The 22,063-nt window shown below is 40.1% G+C and overlaps 1 protein-coding gene across 1 annotated transcript in view; it reads left to right on the forward strand.

Moving 5' to 3' along the window:
- The first annotated feature begins 17,342 nt into the window (after positions 1–17,342).
- LOC115293355 (olfactory receptor 10) overlaps positions 17,343–22,063 on the forward strand; it is a 6,123-nt gene continuing 1,402 nt past the window's right edge. The window contains exon 1 of the mRNA XM_029941150.1: positions 17,343–18,269. Within this exon, the coding sequence (XP_029797010.1) occupies positions 17,343–18,269 (927 nt within the window). The remainder of the gene's footprint in view (positions 18,270–22,063) is intronic.

Here is a 22,063-nt window from a genome sequence, read left to right on the forward strand (position 1 = left end):
CTGAATAATTTCTAGATTCTTATCTTCCAGATTACTTTTTCTCTCTTCCATCTCATCTGCTCTACTCTGTGCTTTTGAATGCGTTCTTCATCTCATGTATTGAATTATTCACCTCCAGGATTTCTGTTTGTTTCTCTCTCTCTCTTTTAAATGTATGTTTTTAATTTTAATTCCAGTGTAGTTAACATACACTGTTATATTAGTTTCAGGTGTGCTATATTGTGATTTGACAGTTCTGTATAGTACTCAGTGCTCATCATGCTAATGTACTCTTTAATGCTGGTTCTTCTTTAAAATTTCAGTCTCTTTGGTAAAATACTTCTGTTCATTAATTTATTTCTGAGTTCATTGAACTGCCTTTCTGAGTTTTCTTGTAGTTCATTCCATTTCTTCATAGGAGCTATTTTTAAGAATTTATTTATTTTGAGGGGGGGAAGAGAGAATGTGCATGAGCAGGGAAGGAGGAGAGAGAGAGAGAGAGAGAGAGAGAGAGAGAGAGAGAGAGAGAGAGAGAGAGAGAATCCCAAGCAGGCTCCCTGCTGTCAGTGAGAAGTCTTGAGAGGAATTCAGTCTCACAAACCATGAGATCATGACCTGAAGGGAAACCAAGAATTGATGCTTAATCAACTGAGACACCCAGTATTTTTAATACTATATCAGATCCCAATATTCTGTGACTTTTCTGGGACTTTGAGTTTGATTGTTGGATAATTTTCTTTCTTTCCTAAGTACTAACGTGGTTTTTCATGGTGTTTGATGGGAAAGAGGTTCCTCTGCCAGTGCATTTGAAATAGTGAACAACTTTTTTACTTTTTTTTAGGTAAAGCTTTGTTCACTTTGATTCTAACAGTTCAACAAGTTGGGAATTGGAGGCCTTTCTTTCTTTCTTTTTTTTTTAATAGATGGTACCACTATGTATTTGGGAGCCTGCACGTCCCACCCTCCTCTCTCTTGGGCAGAGGTGTCACTGGTGCTCTTGCAGTCACTGCTTGTGCCTTCAGAGTGGCAGGTGCTGTTGCTGCAGGGGTTGCTGGTTTGGGAAAGGGCAGGAGTCATGGGTGCCACTATTGCTGGAACTTCCTGGAGTCATAGTAGCTTCTGTGGCTACTTCCCCAGTTCTATTGCCTTATGAGGCCCAATACACCCACTTTCTGATGTACAGGTATTGGAAATCTCCAAGATCCTGGTGTGTTAAAATGAGGAGCCTTCACTGGGTTATGGATGGCTTAGTAGTTGTAAATTGAAGAAGAGAGACACAGGAAGCAATTCACATTTCCATGACGCTGAAGTCACTCATCATCCTCGTATTTACCCAAGTGATGACCCAGAAGACATGCTCAACATTCTGCTTAAAGCTCATTGGCCAAAATTAGTCACATGGCCAGGCTGGCTGCAGAGGGCTGCAGATGTGGCCTCTTGTGTTCCCAGGAAGAGACCCACAGAAGCTAGTGAGTGATAACTGGAGGTCTGTCTAAAAGACAGTCTCCTGAGGATTAATGCTAAGAGTTCTTATTGTTGATCTGGCTGGGGGAGGAAAGCCCTGACAGGCATATTTTCTTACCTTCTGCCTTTCTCCAACATGGTTGGGCAAAGGCCAGAAATAAACCTATAATCAAGATGTTACAGAAATATGGGGCACCTGGGTGGCTTAGTCAGATAAGCATCTGTCTCTTGATTTCAGCTCAGGTCATAATCTTATGGTTTGTGGGATAGAGCCCTGTGTCAGGCTCTGTGCTGATAACATGGAGCCTGCTTGGGATTCTGTCTTTCTCTCTCTTAACATAAATAAATAAATAAATAAATAAATAAATAAATAAATAAATAAATATTTTAAAAAGATATTATAGAAATATCATTTCAGGGATGGCGTATTTAAAATTTCTGCCTTGAAAGATGTGTTCAGTTGACATCAAGCCTACAGGTCTGAGTTGGGATAAAATGAGCTGCTGAGCCAATACTGAGAGCATTGTCCACGTGGTGGGACCCTGGTCACAGGCCAAGGAGGTAAGGACACTGGGAACAGTATTCAGGAACCAAGGTCTCACAGAGTGGAAAGTAGTCAGGGGATTAGCAGACACTGTGCTGGAGTTTAAGGTGGTTATAAGAAAAGATGCTGTAAGATAATAGGAAGATGCAAGCTGTGCCCAAAGCGGAATGATCAGACACATGCTGTTTCTGGGGAATCAGCAGACCTTGTGCTGGTGGCTAAAGGTGGTGAAAAGGCATGGAGCTGTGAGCTAACGGTGAGTCAGCACTGGGAGACGGGCCTTGCCCAACTTTGAGCTCTGTCTTCGACCAGACAGATTGTCAGAGAGGTCAGGTTTCAAGTGAGAAACCCTGGATTCAACGAGCTCAGGTAGGATCTGTATGTCCTCTACCCCATGGGCCCTCATCAGTGCCCTCAGCCCCCTAGTTGACTCAATCTTTGGCCAATGCCGCACTTCCCCATCATCGGAGTGTAAGTGGGATACTCCATCATGCTCAGGCTGGGGTCAATGGACTGGGAACTCAGCACCTGGGTTCCAGGTAGGGCTTCTCCCTCTGTGGGACTCAGTCTCCCCTCCTGAGATTGAACCAGGCGATGGCATATCCAAGGTTCTTCAGACACTATCTGATATTGCAAGTGTAAGATTTAGTGGATGGAGGCAGAGGTGAGAGGCAAGAAGGAGACCAAGTTAAGAAGCAAAGAAAGCCTTTATTGAGTCTGCAGTCCCCTGGCGAGGTTCTGTGACTCAGGAGAGGAGAGTTAGGGAAGTCGCGCCCAGTAAATAGGGACAGGGTATTTTACAAGGAGAGGGTTCCGGGTTTGGTTCTGGGGAGGCTGGCTACCAAATAAGGGCATGTTTGGGGTCGTGGTGGAATGGGGTTGGCTAGGTCTTTTGGCGGGCTATGAGGTAGGTCAGAGCTCCGGGAGTGGTTGCTGGTGCCTCAAATAACAGCGGGAAACATTCCAGGTCTGCGAATGGGGGTGCTTGGTGCCTGGGGCTCTCCTCCAGTCCGCACCAAAATGGCCGCTTGGTCACCATCTAGAGGTAGCTCTTACAGCAAGGAGGATCTGGATCTTCATGAGCTGTCTTTTTCAACCTATTTACCCCTCTGAATATTAGCATTTTTATTTGTAATATAAGAATAGTAATAACCCTTACAATAAAGGTTGTTAGAATAAGATGGATAAAACACAAAAGGCACCATGTTACATGTCAATTATATCTCAATAAAAATAAACTTAAAAACTAAAGGGGATAATAAAAAGTAATAATATTCTGAAAATGTAGGTAAATTGAAGGGAATGTTTTATTTTAATGTTTATTAATCATACAATATTTCAGATTGACAAAAGTTATAAGGAGTACACACCTGTGATGGTTAACTTTATGTGTCAACTTGAGTGGGCTAAGGGATGCCCAGATATCTGGGTGTGTCTATGAGGGTATCCCTGGAAGAGATTTGCATTTGAATTAGTTGGCTGGATAAAGTTGAAGGCCCTCCTCAGTGTGGGTGGATATCATCCAATACATTGAAGGATATATTTGTTCTGGATAGAAAAAAAGGTGGTAGAAGGTTGAATTTGCTCTGCCTGACTACTGAGCTGGGACATCAATCTTCTGCACTAGTACTCCTAATTCTTAATGCCTTCAGACTTGGACTGGCATCTACATTATCCTCCATACCGTTTTCCAGAGTGGCTGTACCAGTTTACATTCCTGTCAACAGTGTAAGAGGGTTCCTTTTTCTCCATATTCTCGCCAATGACACCTATTATTTCTTGTGCAGTTGATTTAGAAAAATGTCTCTTTATGTCTTCTGCTCATTTTAAAATTTATTTATTTATTTAAAATGTTAAGTGTTCTTTTAGTTTTGAGAGACAGAGAGAGAGAGAGAGAGAGAGAGAGAGAGAGAGAGAGAGAGAGAGAATGAGCAGGGGAAGGGCAGAGAGGGAGGGAGACGAAATTTGAAGGAGGCTCCAGGCTCTGAGCTGTCAGAACAGAGCCCACATGGGGCTTAAACTTGTGAACTATGAGATCATGACCTGAGACAATGTCAGATGCTTAACATACTGAGCCACCCATGTGCCCCAGCTTCTGCCCATTTTTAATTGGATTATTCATGGGGGGGGGGGTTGAGTTTTATAAGTTCTTTATTGCCAGAGTCCAGCTCCAGCAGGTCCAGGGTTCCCCTGAAGGATGGACAGTGTCGGCAAGAGAGAGTGAGAGAGACTCGAGTTTCTTTCTGATCACGAGGCAGGCATCTCTGCCCTTGTGGCAGGCATTTCTGCTCTGTCTGATTCACAGGCTTTACTTATGGTGAAAGGTAGAAGGACCAGGAAGAGCAGTAAATGATTTCTCATAGATAAGTTTTACAATTTTCCAGGACGTGGGTTCTGCAGAAGTTACAATTCTAGTAGTAATGTTTGTCATAAAAAACTTAGCCACAGGCACTCATGTTGTCATAGGTATTTTTTTTTTTTAAACAAAACCTCAGGTCTAGCCTTAAGGAAGTGACCTTTAACCAAGAGGCAAACAGCATTGTTTAGTAAAGGTCAGTTTTTTATGAGTAAGGGTCATTAGGCTGTTTATAACTCTAAGAGAAAGTTCTCAGAAAAACAGGACTCTCAGGAGACATAATGCCTGCTCTCACAGTCCCAAAGTTGATTGATACATTTTATTGTAGTAGTGACTTTTACAAAGGCGTCCAGGCCCAGAAGGTAGTCAGTTATCAGTTAATTGCTTAGGGGAAAATTATATGTTGCTTTCCTTAGTCACATTAGGGTATATCTAGTTTACTCATCTTTTCCCTGACCAGGTGCAGTCATGCCTCAGGGACAGGGCAGGGGGACAGGCTGCTCCTGACACTAGTCAGCAAAGCACACTGAAGTGTGGTGCCCAAGCAGAAATTAAAGATTCAAGAGAGTAGATTTGAAGAGCTGTCTGAGGGCAAGAGACCGTGCAAACTTGCTCTACCCTCACCAGGAATTTTCACTCTACTGGTGAGTTCAGATAGCTCCCGACACTTTATATGCTGTTCTATATATATTTTGGACACTAAACCTTTATCAGCTATGTCATTTGTAAGTATCTTCTCACATTCCATAGGTTGCCTTTGAGTTTTGTTGATGGTTTCTTTTACTGTGCAGAAGATTTCTTATTTTGACAAAGTCCCAATCATTTATTTCTGCCTTTGTTTCCCTTGCCTCAGGAGACATATCTGGAAAGAAGTTGCTATGACTGCTGTCAAAGAAGTTACTGCCTGTGTTCTCTTGTAGGATTTTTATGTTTTCAGGTATTACATTTATGTATTTAGTCAATTTTAAATTTATTTTTGTGTATGATGTCAGGAAGTAGTCCAGTTTCGTTGTTTGGACATTGTCCAGTTTTCCCAACACCATCTTTTAAAGAGACATTCTTTTATCTAATGGATACTCTTTCCTGCTCTGTCAAAGATTAATTGGCTATTTACTATGGGTTTATTTCTGTGTTTTCTATTCTGTTCCATTGATCTATGTATCTATTTTTGTGCTGGTACCATACTGTTTTGATCACCACCACTTTGTAATGTAATTTCAAGTCTGGAATTGTGATGCTTCCAGCTTTTCTTTTTCATTTTCAAGATTGCTTTTGCTATGTAGGATGTTTTGTGGTTCCATACAAATTTTAAGATTGTTTAATCTAGTTCTGTGAAATATGTTGGTATTTTGATAGGGATTGCATTAATGTGTAGATTGCTTCATAGATGCAGAAAAAAGCATTTGACTTGGACAACAACCATTCATGATAAAAGTCCTCAACAAAGGACTGGCTTTTCTACTCCTTCAAAGAGGTTTTCAATACATCCATATTTTTTGTCTCATGTCAATGTTTAGAATAATTCCCATGGGGAAAAGTTTCTTAGAAGTTATTAGACCATTACCATGCAGTTCTTTCTACTCTGTGATCTTGATTTTTCAAATCCTGGTTGTGAACAGCTCTTTCAAATAGCTGTTTTGTTTTGCTTTATTTTAGCTTTACTGGGTTCTAGTATTGCTCTTCTAAAACAACTCTGTCATGACCAGAAGGAGAAGTTCGTATTAATTATTTCTGACAATTACTGATTCTATTTTAGATATTTTTTTATTTTTCCGTTTTTTTACTTCCTCTTTAACAATATCACCAAAAAAATTATTTTAAGTGATGTGATATTCAGAATTTTCTCCCAACCACAAAGTTTTGGTTTTGGGGTAACTCATTGGTGTTTATGATATTTAGTAATATCTTAATTCATGCTTAACAAAGAAACTCCACAGAAAGGATTATGTGGACTTTGGCTAATTAAAATTTTTAGGAGAACTCAGAGACAAAGTATTCTTTTAGATTACAAAATATTCTGCATGATGGGTATAATGTAAATTTTACAAGGGGCAAAAGGACTTTCTATCTGCCCAACATATTCCAGGCCATCACCAACCAGTTAAAATCAAGAGCAAGCTGTCCTCTCGTTCTGGCCTTGGAATGGTGATTGCCCCTGGTCAGGGACAACCCAGTAATTCAAGAAGACTAGTGTATATGGTTATCGCTAGGTCTACCTCTACATTCCATTCTGCCCTGAGAAACCAGCAACTGCCACTGAGCAGAGATCAAACCAAAGCATTGGATTTTATTTTCCTCTTGTTTCTCTGGTTTTGGACTGTCAATATGCTAACTAATATCCCAGATGTATAAAAGAGTGTGGACTAAACATTTCTTGTTGGATGTATTTATCTATAAACTATTATATGTCTGACAGGAATATGGTTCTTGGTGTAATTGTAAATGGAATTAATTTCTTTATTTCTCTTTCTGTTGCTTCATTATTGGTGTATAACACTGCAACCGATTTATGTACATTGATTTAGTATCCTGTGACTCTCCTGAATTCATGTATCAGTTCTAGCAGCTTTTTGGTGGAGTCTTTTGGGTCTTCCATGTAGAGTATCATGTCATCTGTGAAAAGTGAAAGTATGACTTTTTCTTTGCCAATATGGATGCCTTTTGTTTCATTTTTTGGTCTGATTGCTGATGCTAGGACTTCCAATACTATGTTAAACAACAGTGGTGAGAATGGACATGCTTGTCGTGTTCCTGATCTGAGGGAGAAAGCTCTCAGTTTTTCCCCATTGAGGATGATATTAGCTGTGGGCTTTTCATAAATGGGTTTTATGGTGTTTAGGTATGTTCCTTCTATCCCAAATTTCTTGAGGGTTTTTACTAAGAAAGAATGATGTATTTTGTCAAATGCTTTTTCAGCATTATTGACAGGATCATATGGTTCTTATTCTTTCTTTTATTAATTAATGTGATGTATTGTTGGGAGCCATCCTGAACTCACCAGTTGAGTGAAAATTCCTGGTGTGGGTACAGCAAATTTGCAAGGTCTCTTTCTGCCAGGCAGCGACCAATATCTACCTTCTTGTAATACCATTTCTGCTTGAGCACCAGACCTTGGAGTGCCTTGCCAATTAAAATCAAGAGCAAGTTATCCTCTCGTTCTGACCTTGGGTTGGTGATTGCACCTGGTCAGGGACAACCCAGTAATTCAAGAAGACTAGTGTATAAGGTTGTCACTAGGTCTACCCCTACATTCCATTCTGCCCTGAAAAACCTTATAATTAACTAGTAAACTTAATGCTTCCTGGGCTAGGGTAAATGTTGCAAAAGTCAGCCTTACAACTTAGGCAAAGTATATATCATCTGTCCTTATGACCATGAGAGTGGACAATGTGTCTCCTGGGGATCCTGTTTTTCTGGGAACTTTCTCTTAGACCTATAAACAGCCTAATGACTCCTACTCATAGAAAATTGACCATTACTAAACAATGCTGTTTGCCTCATGGTTAAAGGTCACTTTCTTAGGATTATATAGGCTTTGTATATTTTGGTCTTATCTTATGCATCCTATGGAAAAAAATGTATGCTTAAAAAATACCTGCCCTTCCCATATAATAAGCATGAGTGCCTGTAGCTAAGTTTTTTACAACAATCATTACTACTAAGATTAGAATTGTAACTTTTGCAGAATCCATGTTCTAGAAAACTGTGAAAATTATCTATGAGAAATCATTTACTAAACACAAACTGCTCTTTCTGTTCCTTGTACCTTTCACTGTAAATAAAGCTAGAGAATCAGACAGAGCAGAGATGCCTGCCTGGTGATCAGAAAGGAACTTGAGGCTCTCTCACTGTTTCTCACTGACACTGTCCATCCTTCAAGGAACCCTGGACCTGCTGGAGCTGGACTCCGGCAAGCTATCACACTGATTGATTTGTACACATTGAACTGGCCCTGCAGCCCAGGAATGAATCCTATTTGATTATGGTGAATAATTCTTCTTATATGCTGTTGAATTCAACTTGCTAGCATAACTTTGAGAATTTTTGCATCCATTTTCATCAGGGTTATTGGCCTGTAGTTCTTTTTCTTGGGGGTTTCTGTCTGGTTTGGGAATCAAGGTAACACTGGCTTCATAGAATAAGTCCAGAAGCTTTCCTTTCATTTCTATTTTTTGGAACAGCTTGAGAAGAATAGGTATTAACTCTGCTTTAAATGTCTGATAGAATTCTTCTGGAAGCCATTTAGCCTAGGACTCTTATTTGTTGGGAAATTTTTGATAACTGATTCACTTTTTAAGCTAGTTATAGGTTTGTTCAAATTTTCTATTTCTTCCTGTTTAAGTTTTGGTAGTGTGTGGGTGTCTAGAAATTTGTCCACTTCTTCCAGGTTGTCCAGTTTGTTGGCATATAGTTTTTCATAGTATTCCTTTAAAATTGTTTGTATTTCTGAGGGGTTGGTTGTGATATACCCAATTTCATTTGTGATTTTATCTATTTGGGTCTTCTCTCTTTTTGAGAAGTCTGGTTAGGGGATTATCAATTTTGTTTATTTTTTCCAAAAAACCAGCTCTTGGTTTCATTGATCTTTTTTTTTTTGTTGTTGTTCTACTGTTGTGTGTGTGTGTGTGTGTGTGTGTGTGTGTGTATTCTATGTTGTTTATTTCTGCTCTGATCTTTATTATTTCTCTTCTTCTGATGGCCTTGGGGTTCTTTGCTGTTCTGCTTCTAGTTCCTTTAGGTGTGCTGTTAGATTTAGTATTTGGTATTTTTCTTGTTTCTTAAGATAGGCCTGGAGTGCAATGTATTTTCCTCTTAGGACTGCCTTTGATGCATCCCAAAGGGTTTGGAATTTTGTGTTTTCATTTTCATTTGCTTCCATATATTTTTAATTTTCTTCTTTAATTGCCTGGTTGTCCCATTCATTCTTTAGTAAGATGTTTTTTAACCTCCATGGATTTGGAGCTTTTCCAAATGTTTTCCTGTGTTCAGACCATCCTCACAGTGCTGCACAGGCGTGAGTGGGCCGGGTTTTTTTGTTTGTTTGGTTTTTGGTTTTGCTCCAGTATCGTGTGCCTCCATGGCGCTCATCTGGGATTCAGATCCTGATATCTTAAAGGATCCCACTCTGTATGCCCTGGTCCTGGGGAAGTGCACCCCGCCCCACTAATGAATGGCCTCTGGCTCCTCCCAGTGCGGCAAGTGAATGAAAAAGGCGGTTTGTCCCACTGCATTGACTCCCCCGCCTCCCTAGGACTTGGGTGGGATTCAAACCCTGATGTCTTCAGGGTCCCGCCTCGCATTCCGCAGTACCAGGAAAGTACTGTTGATAAAGGGCCTCTGGCTGGCAGGCAGGTGCAGGCAGGGATCTTTGCCATTGGAAGGGTTATATACCTTCTCCCACAGCACTCAAGGGAGGGGATTTTCTCCCACTGCAGACAGCGCCTCTGAGCTAGATTCTTAGTCAGGGTTGGCTCCCCTGTTCTCCGTGTGCTGGAACAGGGCAGCTGGCCCCAGTCTGGAGAAAGCCCTGCAGTTAGAAATGGGGTATTTTTCTAAAAAAAAAAAAAAAAAAAAAAGAAATGGGGTATTTTTCTGTTTTTTTCCATTCCCTGGTCAATGGTTGTTCTCTTGTCCAAATACAATCCTACACTTCCACAGCTTCTCTTTCTCTTCCTTTTGTCTCTCCGCAGAAGGGCATCCCTCCCCTTCATGCCTATGCCATCCATTTTATCTCTTCCAGTTCATAATCATGTGCTTGTGGACCATCAGGTTGTCCCCGTGGGCCCCTTGAAATGTCTCTGTCACTCTGCAGCCTGAACTCTTGAAATTCCACGTCCTCTGGCCTCAATAATGCAGTGTTTGAGGGAAGAGGAAACTTCAGGTTCCTCTACTTCTCTGCCATGCTGGATCCCTCCAGCCGCTAGCCTCAGTAACCTTGCTGGAACCACAGTGCTTGGAAGAAACTGACCCCCGTCAGCAAGGAATAATGTTCAATTTATGAGAGCTTTGTTATTTGTGATTTCCCCTTTGTGTTCTTCATGGTCTGGACCAGTGTCTGTAGGATGATTCTTTTGTACAGACACTGAAAGCAAATTCAAAGCATGAGCAAGAGCAAGCACACACAGATATATATCCTCCTCAAAGAAGAAAGCCTCACAAACTATCGTCTGTCTTGTGACATGTTCTGTTTCTCTTTCTCTAGGCAATTCTTTCTTCATTATACTCTTGGTATTTACGTGAGGATCTTAGTGACAGGGCATCAGTGCCTTTTCCTCTGCAGTTACCCAACCGTCTGCTCCTTGATGCTGATCGACAGTAACAGCAGAATTCTCAAACTGTGAGCTGCTCTTACCAGGATTAAAACCTCTCCTCTTATAAAGTAGTCATGGATGTCACACTCAGACTTTTTGTTGCATCCAAAAATTCCATGAGGAGAAGCTTTCCATTTCAAGATGAGAGCCTGCTTGGAGAATTTAATGGAGACTGGCTTCTTTTACTTAGCAATATTAACTTAAGGCTCATCCATTTTTTTTTGTTTGGCTTGATGGCCTTAAAAAATTGCTAAATATGATGTACCAGTTTACTTATTATTCACCTTTTGAAGGACACCTTGCTTACTTCTAGTTTTGGATGATTAACAATAAAATCTGGTATCAACAATCACATGCAGATTTTTTGTGTGTCTGTAAGTTTTGAAATCAGGTAAATACCTAGTAGTGTGTTTGCTGAGTCATATAATAAGGCAATGCTTAGCTGGGTCTTTTACTTTTTAAACTGAAAATACTAATTGACTGAATCCAACTGATATTTTGAAAACTAGATTTCTGCATGGTGAGTGAATCTTACTCTGTCGTCTCAATACAGAGAAGATTATTATATTAATGAAGAATATGATAATTTTTATTGGATAAATTGAATAATGTAACAGAAAAAATTTTGCAGCCTGGCTTTATTTATTGTTTCTCTCCCAAACTATTTTATTTGTATAAATGCAACCAAAAATCACTGCTATAAATACCATCCTTCTTAGTAGTAGTAGTGGTAGTAGTAATAGTAATAGTAGTGAAATGACACATATTACATATAAGGAGTCTGCTTCATTTGATTTTTGGCTTTTCCTTTTCTTTTGTTCCCCAACAGCGTCTAGTTTATTCTTCTTCATATTCAAACTAATAAAATGCTGATGACTGTATAAATACTTCTAAGAATTCAATAACATGTTTATTCACACATTTTTAAACTTCAGAGATGTTGAGAAACAGGCTTTACTGCCTCAGTAACTCCACCCCCCTTGCTACTTATTTCTTCTTCCAAGGCCCCTCACTATCTTACAATAATTGATCACTTTGGGGCTCTTCCTCCAGAGATGTTTCTTCAGAGTAAACAAGGGAAAGTTGTAGTGGATTTGAAACATGGGGACATCACGCTTCTCAAAGTTCCCTAGGCACTTACTATAAAGGCCGCCTGCAAGTACAAACTAAGTCTTTTGGACAGGCAGAAAGAACAGCCATCAGGTCAAATCAATGTCTTCTGGATCTTTGGGCACAACTGACAAATTTTCAACTGAGAGGTGCCAGAACTTGATTTAGTTATTAGAAACCTTAGCCTTACTGGATATACATTATCCTTGATCCATTACAGACCCCCCCATTTTTTAAAAGTTAATTTTTGAGAGAGAAAGACAGAAGATCTGAAGCCAGCTCTGTGCTGACAGCAGAGAACCCAGTGTGAGTCTTGAACTCACAAACCATGAGATCATGATCTGAGCCAAAGTCAGATGCTTAACCAGCTGAGTTGCGCAGGTGGCCCCCTTTTTTTTTTTTTAAAGACTCAAGATAATTTTTTTGTCCCCCATTCCTGGTAAGGAAATGAAAAGAGGATAAGTATATGACTTGGGTGCATATAAGCATTGCAGAAAGCAGACAAAACCAAATAGTTTGTGGGCTAGAGCAGAAAACAGTAATAGGAAGGGAAGCAAAAGAAGGTGCTGGCAGCTTTTGCCAAATCCCACTTTGTATCTTTGGTCCTAACTTGTTGTTGTGCCAGATGTGTTTTACTCCATCTGAAGGCTTGATCTAGTCTTGACAAGGAGAAAACATTCTGCATCTTTCTGCTCTGGCAGGGACTTTGTGTATAGCAGGGAAAGGGGACCTGTGTGTCTGAGACAGCACTAACATAGCTCCCCTTCTCCTCTCCCCAAGAATTCAGATCTCACACCCACACTAGGACTTTAAGTGGATGATAAAGAGTGCGACAAGAGCATGACTTTTAATACACCAGACTGAAAAATGTGTGTGAAGGTGAGTATTATTTGCTTTCAATCTCTCTGGATGCTGGCTTGTAGCTGGAAGGGACCAAAAAGCCAAGATTGTTCTTCTCATGAGCACCCAAATCAGACTTTCTACATTGGCATAAAACTGGGTCATTAATGCTTTTAAGGCTCTAGGACTTTTTTTTTCTTAATTTAAAGGACACTTCAGTTTATAAAGATGACCCCTGGGGATGAACCCTTGATCTTTCCTCCCCTCTTTCCATGATTCTGAGTGGTCAGGACTGGCAATGGTTTTGTTGGATAACAGGCAGATTCCGCTCTTCTCTTCACTCAGTAACATTTACTAAGGGCCTGGTATGTATCAGGCACTGGGAGTGATAACTACAAAGGGATTATATGCATAGCTACTTACAATAATATAGGCAGTGTTGTATGATAATTTAGTGATCCTGAACTTTGGAAACAGTGAGTTCTGACTTCCAGTCCTACCTCTATCATACACTGGGCATGTGGACTGGGCCTTGGGACGAAGTCATCATAGACTTTAGTTTTTTACTCTGCAAAATTGGGCAGTGATATTAACAATCTCAGAGATTATGTATGAATATAAAATGAAACGAAATAAAGCACTTCATCCATTGTAAGCTTGAGAAATGTTACCATTATTCCTATTATTCCATGTTACTATTGTTAATTATCCAGGGGATCACAGTTTAACTTTAATTTGTATAATATTTTGTAATTTTCAAGATAACCTTGTGAAAAGAATATTTTGATATTGTTATTTTCATATTACAGATGAGTAAACAAAGACCCAAAAAGGTTAAAGACCTTCTCAAGTTTACACACGTAATAAGTGGTTCATCCAGGATGAGACAGAGTCCTTGATTTCATGTTCAATACTCTATTCTATATTACAGCCTTTTCAAGTTCTCTGAGTTGATTCAAACAAGAATCACTTAATGAACCCATCTATCATTGATTATGAGGAGTTTAACATCATCATTAGTTCTTTTTCTAATCAATTAAAAATGCTTATTTATTTATTTTGAGAGAGGGAGGGGAGGGGAAAGAGAGACAGAGAGAGAGAGAAGAGAGAGAGAGGGAGTGAGCATGGGAGAAGCCAAGAGAGAGGGAATCCTAATCAGGCTCCACACTGCCAGCACAGAGCCTGATGTGGGGCTCGAACCCATGAACTGTGAGATCATGACTTGAGTCGAAATCAATAGTCATATGCTTAACCAACTGAGTCACTCAGGCACCCCTCCTTTATCAATTTTTTAATATTTATTTATTTTTTAGAGAGAGAAAGAGAGAACAAGTGTGAGTGACAGAGGGGTGAAGAGAGAGAATCCCAAGCAGGCTCCACGCTGTCAGCACAGAGCCTGATGTGGAGGCTCTATCCTACAAACTGTGAGATCATGGCCTGAGCTGAAATCAAGAGTTGGACACTTAATTGATTAAGGTACCCTGGAGCCCCATCCTTTATCAAATTTTAGCAAACCTCTCCAACTCTCTGATGAAGTCACTCCTCTTGTTGCAATTAGTCTCTTTTTCTCCACCATTACTGCTTTTCTCCTGTCTCCTTATTCTCCCAGTGGAGAATCTGAACAGTTTTCTATAATAAAGACACTGCCTGGTAGTTTGTAGTTCAATTATCATGAAATGAATCAGATCATTCCTATTGCAGCTGGCTCTTGTAATATTTAAAGACTTCAAAGCATTCAAAAGAAATGAAGAATTGAGTTTTCTTTACCTTAATATGGGTTTTTGTCCCATGTTTCTGTTTGCCAAGTTCATATTACTCAGATTTATATGTCCAGCCTACTTCCAGGAAGAACATGAAATCATTTGCAATTAAAAACATAATAACTTGCAGAATTTTTGTGGGGCCTGGAACTGATAGAGCCACAGAATCTCATAATGGAAAGATGTTGGTTTAAACAACAGATGTATGGAGTTCAAGCTCAAATGGCTACAGACAGTAGATGGGGTAAAGGTGGGTGTGTGAGGCCGATGGGGTGGAGGATGGATAGTAGTGAAGATGGGAACTGGAGACAGATATCTCCTTAAAATTTACCGTCAGTAAATTATGATCTTAGATGAACATTGCCTTGATGCCACTGGTCACAAAGTTTTAAATGAGATACTAGAAATTATAATCTAACAAAACCCCCCCAATTTAAAAGGTTTTGTGTGAGTCAAACAAAATAGGAGTTTCCAGCTTTGGTTCAAAGGTCACACACTTGAGATCTTTGGAAAGATATTAACTGACTATACACTTATCATTTGTCAGGACCTTGACAACTGATGAGGATTTAATGATCAACAAAATAAATGTTTCTGTTTTTTCCCCGTTGTATCTCCCAGTTCTGTCCCCAGGGTGTCTGGGAATCTAATCTTTCACTTATAAATTGGCTCTCCCATTACATCTCATGTGTATCCCTCTTGCTTCTGTGTAATCCCAAATTACTCCCAGTAAATTTTCCTTCCCCTATCTTCTCACTCTCGTTTTAATTTTCATTATGGATTTTTAAATGTATGTAAAACATTTCTTATTAAACTTGTTTAACCATTAGTTCCAATGAAGCAAGCTGATAGTGGACAAGGACACTAAGAGCTTTGTATATACATCAGGGCCCAGCCCTTACCATCTCAACATGCTCAGTCCAAAAGCATGAATAAGAGGATAACTAATAACCTGTATACCAATGGAGAGATGAGATACTGTTGCAAGGAGGAAGGCTAGATTGATCATTAAGATCAAGTTCTCTGGGACGCCTGGGTGGCTCAGTCGGTTAAGTGTCCGACTTCAGCTCAGGTCATGATCTCACTGTTGTGAGTCTGAGCCCCGCATTGGGCTCCGTGCTGACAGCTCAGAGCCTAGAGCCTGCTTCGGATTCTGTGTCTCCCTCTCTCTCTCTCTCTGCCCCTCACCCACTCGTGCTCTGTCTCTCTCACTCTCTCAGAAATAAATAAATGTTAAAATTTTTTTAAAAAAGATCAAGTCTTCCTGAACTCGATATGATTAGTAAAGGAGAAAATAAAATTTGAAAGACCTGGATATCTCAAAGTTTCTTGAAGTCAGTGGCAATCTATCTCCAAGGTAATCCTATGAAGTATTCTGTTTAACAAAAGAGGGACAGCTGTAGAAGTCACAGAAAGAATCAACATGGAAATTCTTAATGATATGTATGGAAATAACCTTTGCCTACTTGATTTTTATTCAAAAGAAGTGAATTTGTTATATAATTTTGATTTCTTTCTTGGTACATTTATTTATAACTCCTATTTAAGATAAGCGCTTAAGTTAATTTACCCTCTTGTTCATTTATTTGAGCTTTGTTGCCTTATTATCACTCGATTTTCCTGGAAAATATGGACAGAAGCTACCCCCAAAAAGTGGATGTCCCACAAAATTTTGTTCCACAAAGCTGAGTGTTCCACTGTCTCTGGTATCTAAGAACCAATATTTAAAGATGAATCTCTCTGCCTTATGTTTGACTCAAATTTTATAGAGGGTGGGAAAGATACAATCATATGTGATGTTTATAAGAAAATTATTTTTAAAATGGTTGTATGATCCTTGGAAAGTCATCCAGAGTAGTTTCATCCACATGAAAAATTAAGCAGGTCTGGAGAATAGAGAGGAGGAGAGAGAATTCTTAAGAATCATCTGGAATAAACAGTAGTCTGAGTCTGAAATCATCCCCTTTCAACAAGAGAGAGTGTTTTGAAGTACCTGTCCCATCACATTAATAGGTGTGCAGATGGGAGACTTCAACAGAGCTACTTGGAGATTTCACTAAATGCATATTTTAGTTGGGAGTGAGCAGAGTGAACCAGGGGCAGAGTGAACCAGGAAATTCTGGGGGATCAGAAAAGAGCAAACAGCTTCTACAGTGGTGGATTCAAGAAAGTCTTGGATGCTGCAATGTTTTTAAGACAAATGATGAAAGGGACCTTCCTGTGTTGTTGGAGGAGGTTCATGGTGAAGTGAGAGGTAGTGCAAGGTTGTCTGAGTCTAATCCATTAGGACCACCAGAAGGACAAAGGGAACATGTAGCACAATGCTGGGAGAGAATGGTGGATCTCCAGAGGCTTCAAAAGGTAATGTAAGCTTCACGGGAGGAGATGCACCAGCTCAGGTTGGGGGCCTGCAGGCTCATTTTCCCAGTAAAGAGGCTTCTAAGAACTCACATTTTTTCCCATAAGATAAGAGTCAGCTCTTTAAACACCTCTTAGGCTCAGATTGGAAGAGTAAGAACTTTTTTGTAACTCTTCCTTTCCCTATGCATGGCCCAAACAGGAGGACCCTATGGTCCTGCTGACATGCTGGCAGGGAAGGGGCAGGGAGAGAGAGAAGTTACCCACTGCCTCTCCCTCAGGCACAAAAGGTTATCTGGAAGGAGCCCTTGCTGGGAGAGGACAAGACTAAAGGTTAAGTAAGGTTATGAGTTTTTAGTATTCCTTGGATTGGGTTTCCAATTAGTGAATTTAGATTCTGTTTGTAACTGAAATTTGTTGTCATACATTTATTACTGTGGAGGTCATGTGGAGGGGAAAATAGATGGAATGGACAAGAGGAAACAAAATGTTGAATTTAGGTCACATCTAAAGATCCATGCTTGTCTTTTAAATCCATTATGTGTATTAATTACCCACTTATTCTTAAATCCCACAACATAGGGTGTAGGATCTCTTGAAGTGATAGGGCTGAAGAGGAGATGGAAACATCTAATGACAGCACAGGTGGGGATTTCATCTTAGTGGGCTTCTCTGAGTGGCCTGAGTTAGAGCTGATCCTTTCTCTCTTTGTCCTGATGTTCTACACCATAACTCTTGTGGGCAATGTGGCCATCATCCTGCTCTCTATCCTGGACACTGCACTCCATACACCCATGTACTTTTTCCTCAGAAACCTCTCTGTGCTTGACCTCTGCTTCACCACCAGCATTGTGCCCCAGATGCTGGTGAACATGTGGGGAGGCAACAAGAAGATCAGATATGTTGGCTGCATGGTCCAGTACTGGGTGGCCTTGGCACTTGGCTCCACTGAGTGTGTGCTCCTTGCTGTGATGGCAATTGATCGCTATGTTGCAGTTTGTTGGCCTCTGCGCTATGCCTCCATCATGCACCCCAGGCTGTGCTACCTCCTGGCAGCAGCTTCCTGGTTCTCTGGTTTTGCTAACTCTTTTCTACAGTCCTCAATGGCCATGGTGCTACCTCGATGTGGAAATCGGCGTGTGGACCATTTCTTCTGTGAACTATTGATCATTGTTAAACTCTCCTGCATCGATACTGGTCCAACAGAATCTAAAATGTTTATTGCCCGGCTAATCATCCTAGGCATGCCTGTCTCCATTATCCTAACCACTTATGTGTGCATTGCCAGGGCAGTAGTAAAAATGCGCTCAGCAGAGGGAAGGAAAAAGGCCTTTAGGACCTGTGCCTCCCACCTAATGGTAGTCTCACTCTTCTATGGGACCATTATGTTTTTGTATCTGCAACCCAAGGACAACTACTCCCAGGACCAGAGCAAAGCACTGGCAGTGCTTTACATGATCCTCGCACCCACACTCAACCCTCTGATCTACACACTGAGGAATAAGGATGTGAAGAAAGCAGTCAGAAAGTTGATGGGCAAGGAGCAGGTATAGGGAGATTGAGGCAACTGGCGAAACAACTTGGGGTGTACTTGCTTTAACTGCACTTGTTTTATGTTTCTGTGAGGGGGTTGGAAAATCTGCTGTGTTCTCTTCTCTAGCTATTCCTGAGATCCTTACAGGGTGAGGACTCACCAGAAGGAAACCTAACCACCCTTAAAGGAACCTCTGGCCAAGGCAATCTCCCCTGGAAAGTTATTCTGTTTCCCACTGCTAATGTTTTTCTAATTTCAATGCATAGTTATTAACTTACTCAAATATACATGTAGATGTTATAATGATGGTCATTCTACTGCAGCTACATGGCCATAGAAGCTTCTTCATTTTCTCCATCACCACTTTCACTGAGCCATCACCAAAACAGTTGGGCAAATGGAGGATTTAGTCAGTAACATACAATGCAATACTTGTCTATCATGAATAAATACATGTGAAGCAAGAAAAAAGGAATAAGAACCAAGTAGACAGAGACTATGTGGCATACCAAGGATTCCTGTTTCTTGGAATTGAACAGAGTACCATGACTTCAAGGCCAGGCTTCAGAACATGTCACCTTTCATCTAATTTAGAGCAGCGTTAGAAGAGTTTTGAATAATAGGAATAAACATGTTGACTTGCTGGAGCTAAGACAGTTTGTAAATTTCAAAATCAAACACACAAAAATAACTGAATAAAAAGAACTGTGAGTAAGGTAGAGACAAGGCAACTGATGTCAATGAGGTTCTAAACAGAATTATCTGCTCACTTTCATAGAAGGCACTATCTCAAGTATGGAAGTGAAAGCAAAAGGAGTCATGGAGCTTGATTCGCTCCTGCTTCCTCCAGTGGTTTTCACACAACAATGATCTGTGGTTCCAAATCCACATTGGTATTAACAAATTGCTCAGTAATTCTGTGCCCCACTATGGAATGCAAGTGCATCCTAATTTTCTGAGGTTTGTCTCAACCTATAATGTCATATCCTTGTAAGAGGAAGTCTCCATTAATTAAAACAGGACTTGAGAAAAAAATCCTCTTGTTTTCAGAAGAGCACAGTCTTTTGTTATGTGGCTCTGGATGTCATGCTATTATGCACAGCTACAATAAACTGGAAGAATTACTTTCTCAAATTGCTCGTCCATGTGTTTGGAAAGGAGCCTAACACTCTGTAAATAATCAATAGGCTGAATGAATGAATGAATGAATGAATGAATATGGGAAGATGTTCACACAAGGTGGCAGCAAAGTTTAGAATTCTATATGCAACATTTCATTCTATAGGATGAACATTTTCAATTCACAAGCGACTAAATGTGCAGATTGAAAATAAAATTATCATACATATGACTAGCTATAACCATGTCTACTGAACTCCACTCTAATAACCACTCTAAAGCAAAATAGACAGGGATTAGTCCAAATACAAATACTTACTTCAAAGGGAGAAAAAACTGTGGTGTTAACAACTTTTAAAATAGAGCAGTGTTTCTCAACAAGAGGCTATTTTGCCCTACTCCTCCCCTTTCTGGGGACACTTGCAATGTCTAGAGATATTTTTGGTGATAACAACCTAGGAGGGAGGTATTACTGGCATCTCATAAGTAGAGACCAGGGATACTGCTAAACATTGTACAATATATAGGGGAGTCTTCTTCTTTTTTATTTTTAATTTTTTTACATTTATTTACTATTGAGAGACAGAGAGAGATAGAGCATGAATGAGGGGAGGGGCAGAGAGAGAAAGGAGACCCAGAATCCGAAGCAGCCTCCAGGTTCTGAGCTGTCAGCACAGAACCCAATGCGGCGCCCAAACCTGCGAACTGCGAGATTATGACCTGAGCCGAAGTTGGTCGCTCAACTGACTGAGCCACCCAGGTGCCCCAGGATAGTCTTCTACAACAAGGAATTATCCAGGTCAAAATGTCAACAGTGCTGAGGCTGAGAAGTCCTATATTAGACAAATAAATATTATGGATGTTCTGATCAAGGACATAACATTTATGAAGGCCACATATTCATGACAGTCAGGTAAGTTGATATCATTTGAATTTTTCTGAGATCAGTGATCACTCCGTATCAGAAAGGGTCTAACTAGGAAAATATAAGCAACTCTAAATATTTACAGTGGAAGCTGTTTAATGCAGGATAGCAAATCCAAACAGGAGGTACTGAAGAAACCCTGAGATTAATAACAGTATGAAGCTGCTAACATTTCTAGACTTGAAATAGAAGGAGAAGTTGGTATTAATAGAACCCAAGGTTCCCAGAGGAATTCTACCAGACATTTAAAGCACAGCTAATACCCATTCTTCTCAAACTGTTCCAAAAAATAGAAATAGAAGGAAAACTTCCAAACTCATTCTACGAAGCCAGCATCACCTTGAGCCCAAACCAGACAGAGACCCAGCCAAAAAAGAGAACTACAGAACAATATCCTTAATGAATACGGATGCAAAAATACTCAACAAGATACTAGCAAATCAAATTCAACAGCATATAAAAAGAATTATCCATCATGATCAAGTGGGATTCATTCCTGGGTTACAAGGCTGGTTCAATATTCGCAAATCCATCAATGTGATCCATCACATTAACAAAAGAAAGGATAAAAACCATATGATCCTGTCGATAAATGCAGAAAAAGCATTTAACAAAATACAGCACCATTTCTTAATAAAAACCTTTGAGAAAGTCGGAATAGAAGGAACTTACCTCAACATTATAAAAGCAGTTTATGAAAAGCCCACAGCCAATATCATCCTCAATAGGGAAAAACTGAGAGCTTTCCCCCTGAGATCAGGAACACGACAGGGGTGCCCACTCTCACCACTGTTGTTTAACATAGTGCTGGAAGTTCTGGCATCAGCAATCAGACAACAAAAGGAAATAAAAGGCATCAGAATTGGCAAGGAAGAAGTCAAACTTTCACTTTTCGCAGATGACATGATACTCTACATGGAAGACCCAGCACACTCCACCAAAAGCCTTCTAGAAATGATCAATGAATTCAGTAAAGTCGCAGGGTACAAAATCAATGTACAGAAATCAGTTGCATTCCTATACACCAAAAATGAAGCAGCCGAAAGAGAAATCAAGAAACTGATCCCATTCACGATTGCACGAAAAACCATCAAATACCTAGGAGTAAACCTAACCAAGGATGTAAAAGACCTATATGATGAAAACTATAGAAAGCTTATGAAAGAGATTGAAGAAGACACCAAGAAATGGAAAAATATTCCCTGTTCATGGATCGGAAGAATAAACATTGTGAAAATGTCATTACTACCCAAAGCAATCTACACATTCAATGCAATCCCCATCAAAATTATACCAGCACTCTTCTCAAAACTAGAACAAACTATCCTCAAATTCGTATGGAATCACAAAAGATCCCAAATATCCAAAGTCATATTGAAGAAGAAAACCAAAACGGGAGGCATCACAATCCCAGACTTTAGCCTCTACAACAAAGCTGTCATCATCAAGACAGTATGGTATTGGCACAAAAACAGACACATAGACCAATGGAATAGAATAGAGAACCCAGAGCTGGGCCCACAAATGTACGGCCAATTAATTTTTGACAAAGCAGGAAAGAGTATCCGATGGAAAAAAGACTGCCTCTTTAGCAGGTGGTGCTGGGAGAACTGGACAGCAAATGCAGAAGAATGAAACTAGACCACTTTCTGACACCATACAAAAAATTAACTCAAAATGGCTGAAGGACCTGAATGTGAGACAGGAAACCATCAAAACCCTCGAGGAGAAAGTAGGAAAAAACCTCCTAGACCTCCACAGCA

This window comes from Suricata suricatta, chromosome 6, assembly GCF_006229205.1.
Source record: "Suricata suricatta isolate VVHF042 chromosome 6, meerkat_22Aug2017_6uvM2_HiC, whole genome shotgun sequence".
NCBI classification, from domain to species: Eukaryota; Metazoa; Chordata; class Mammalia; order Carnivora; family Herpestidae; genus Suricata; species Suricata suricatta.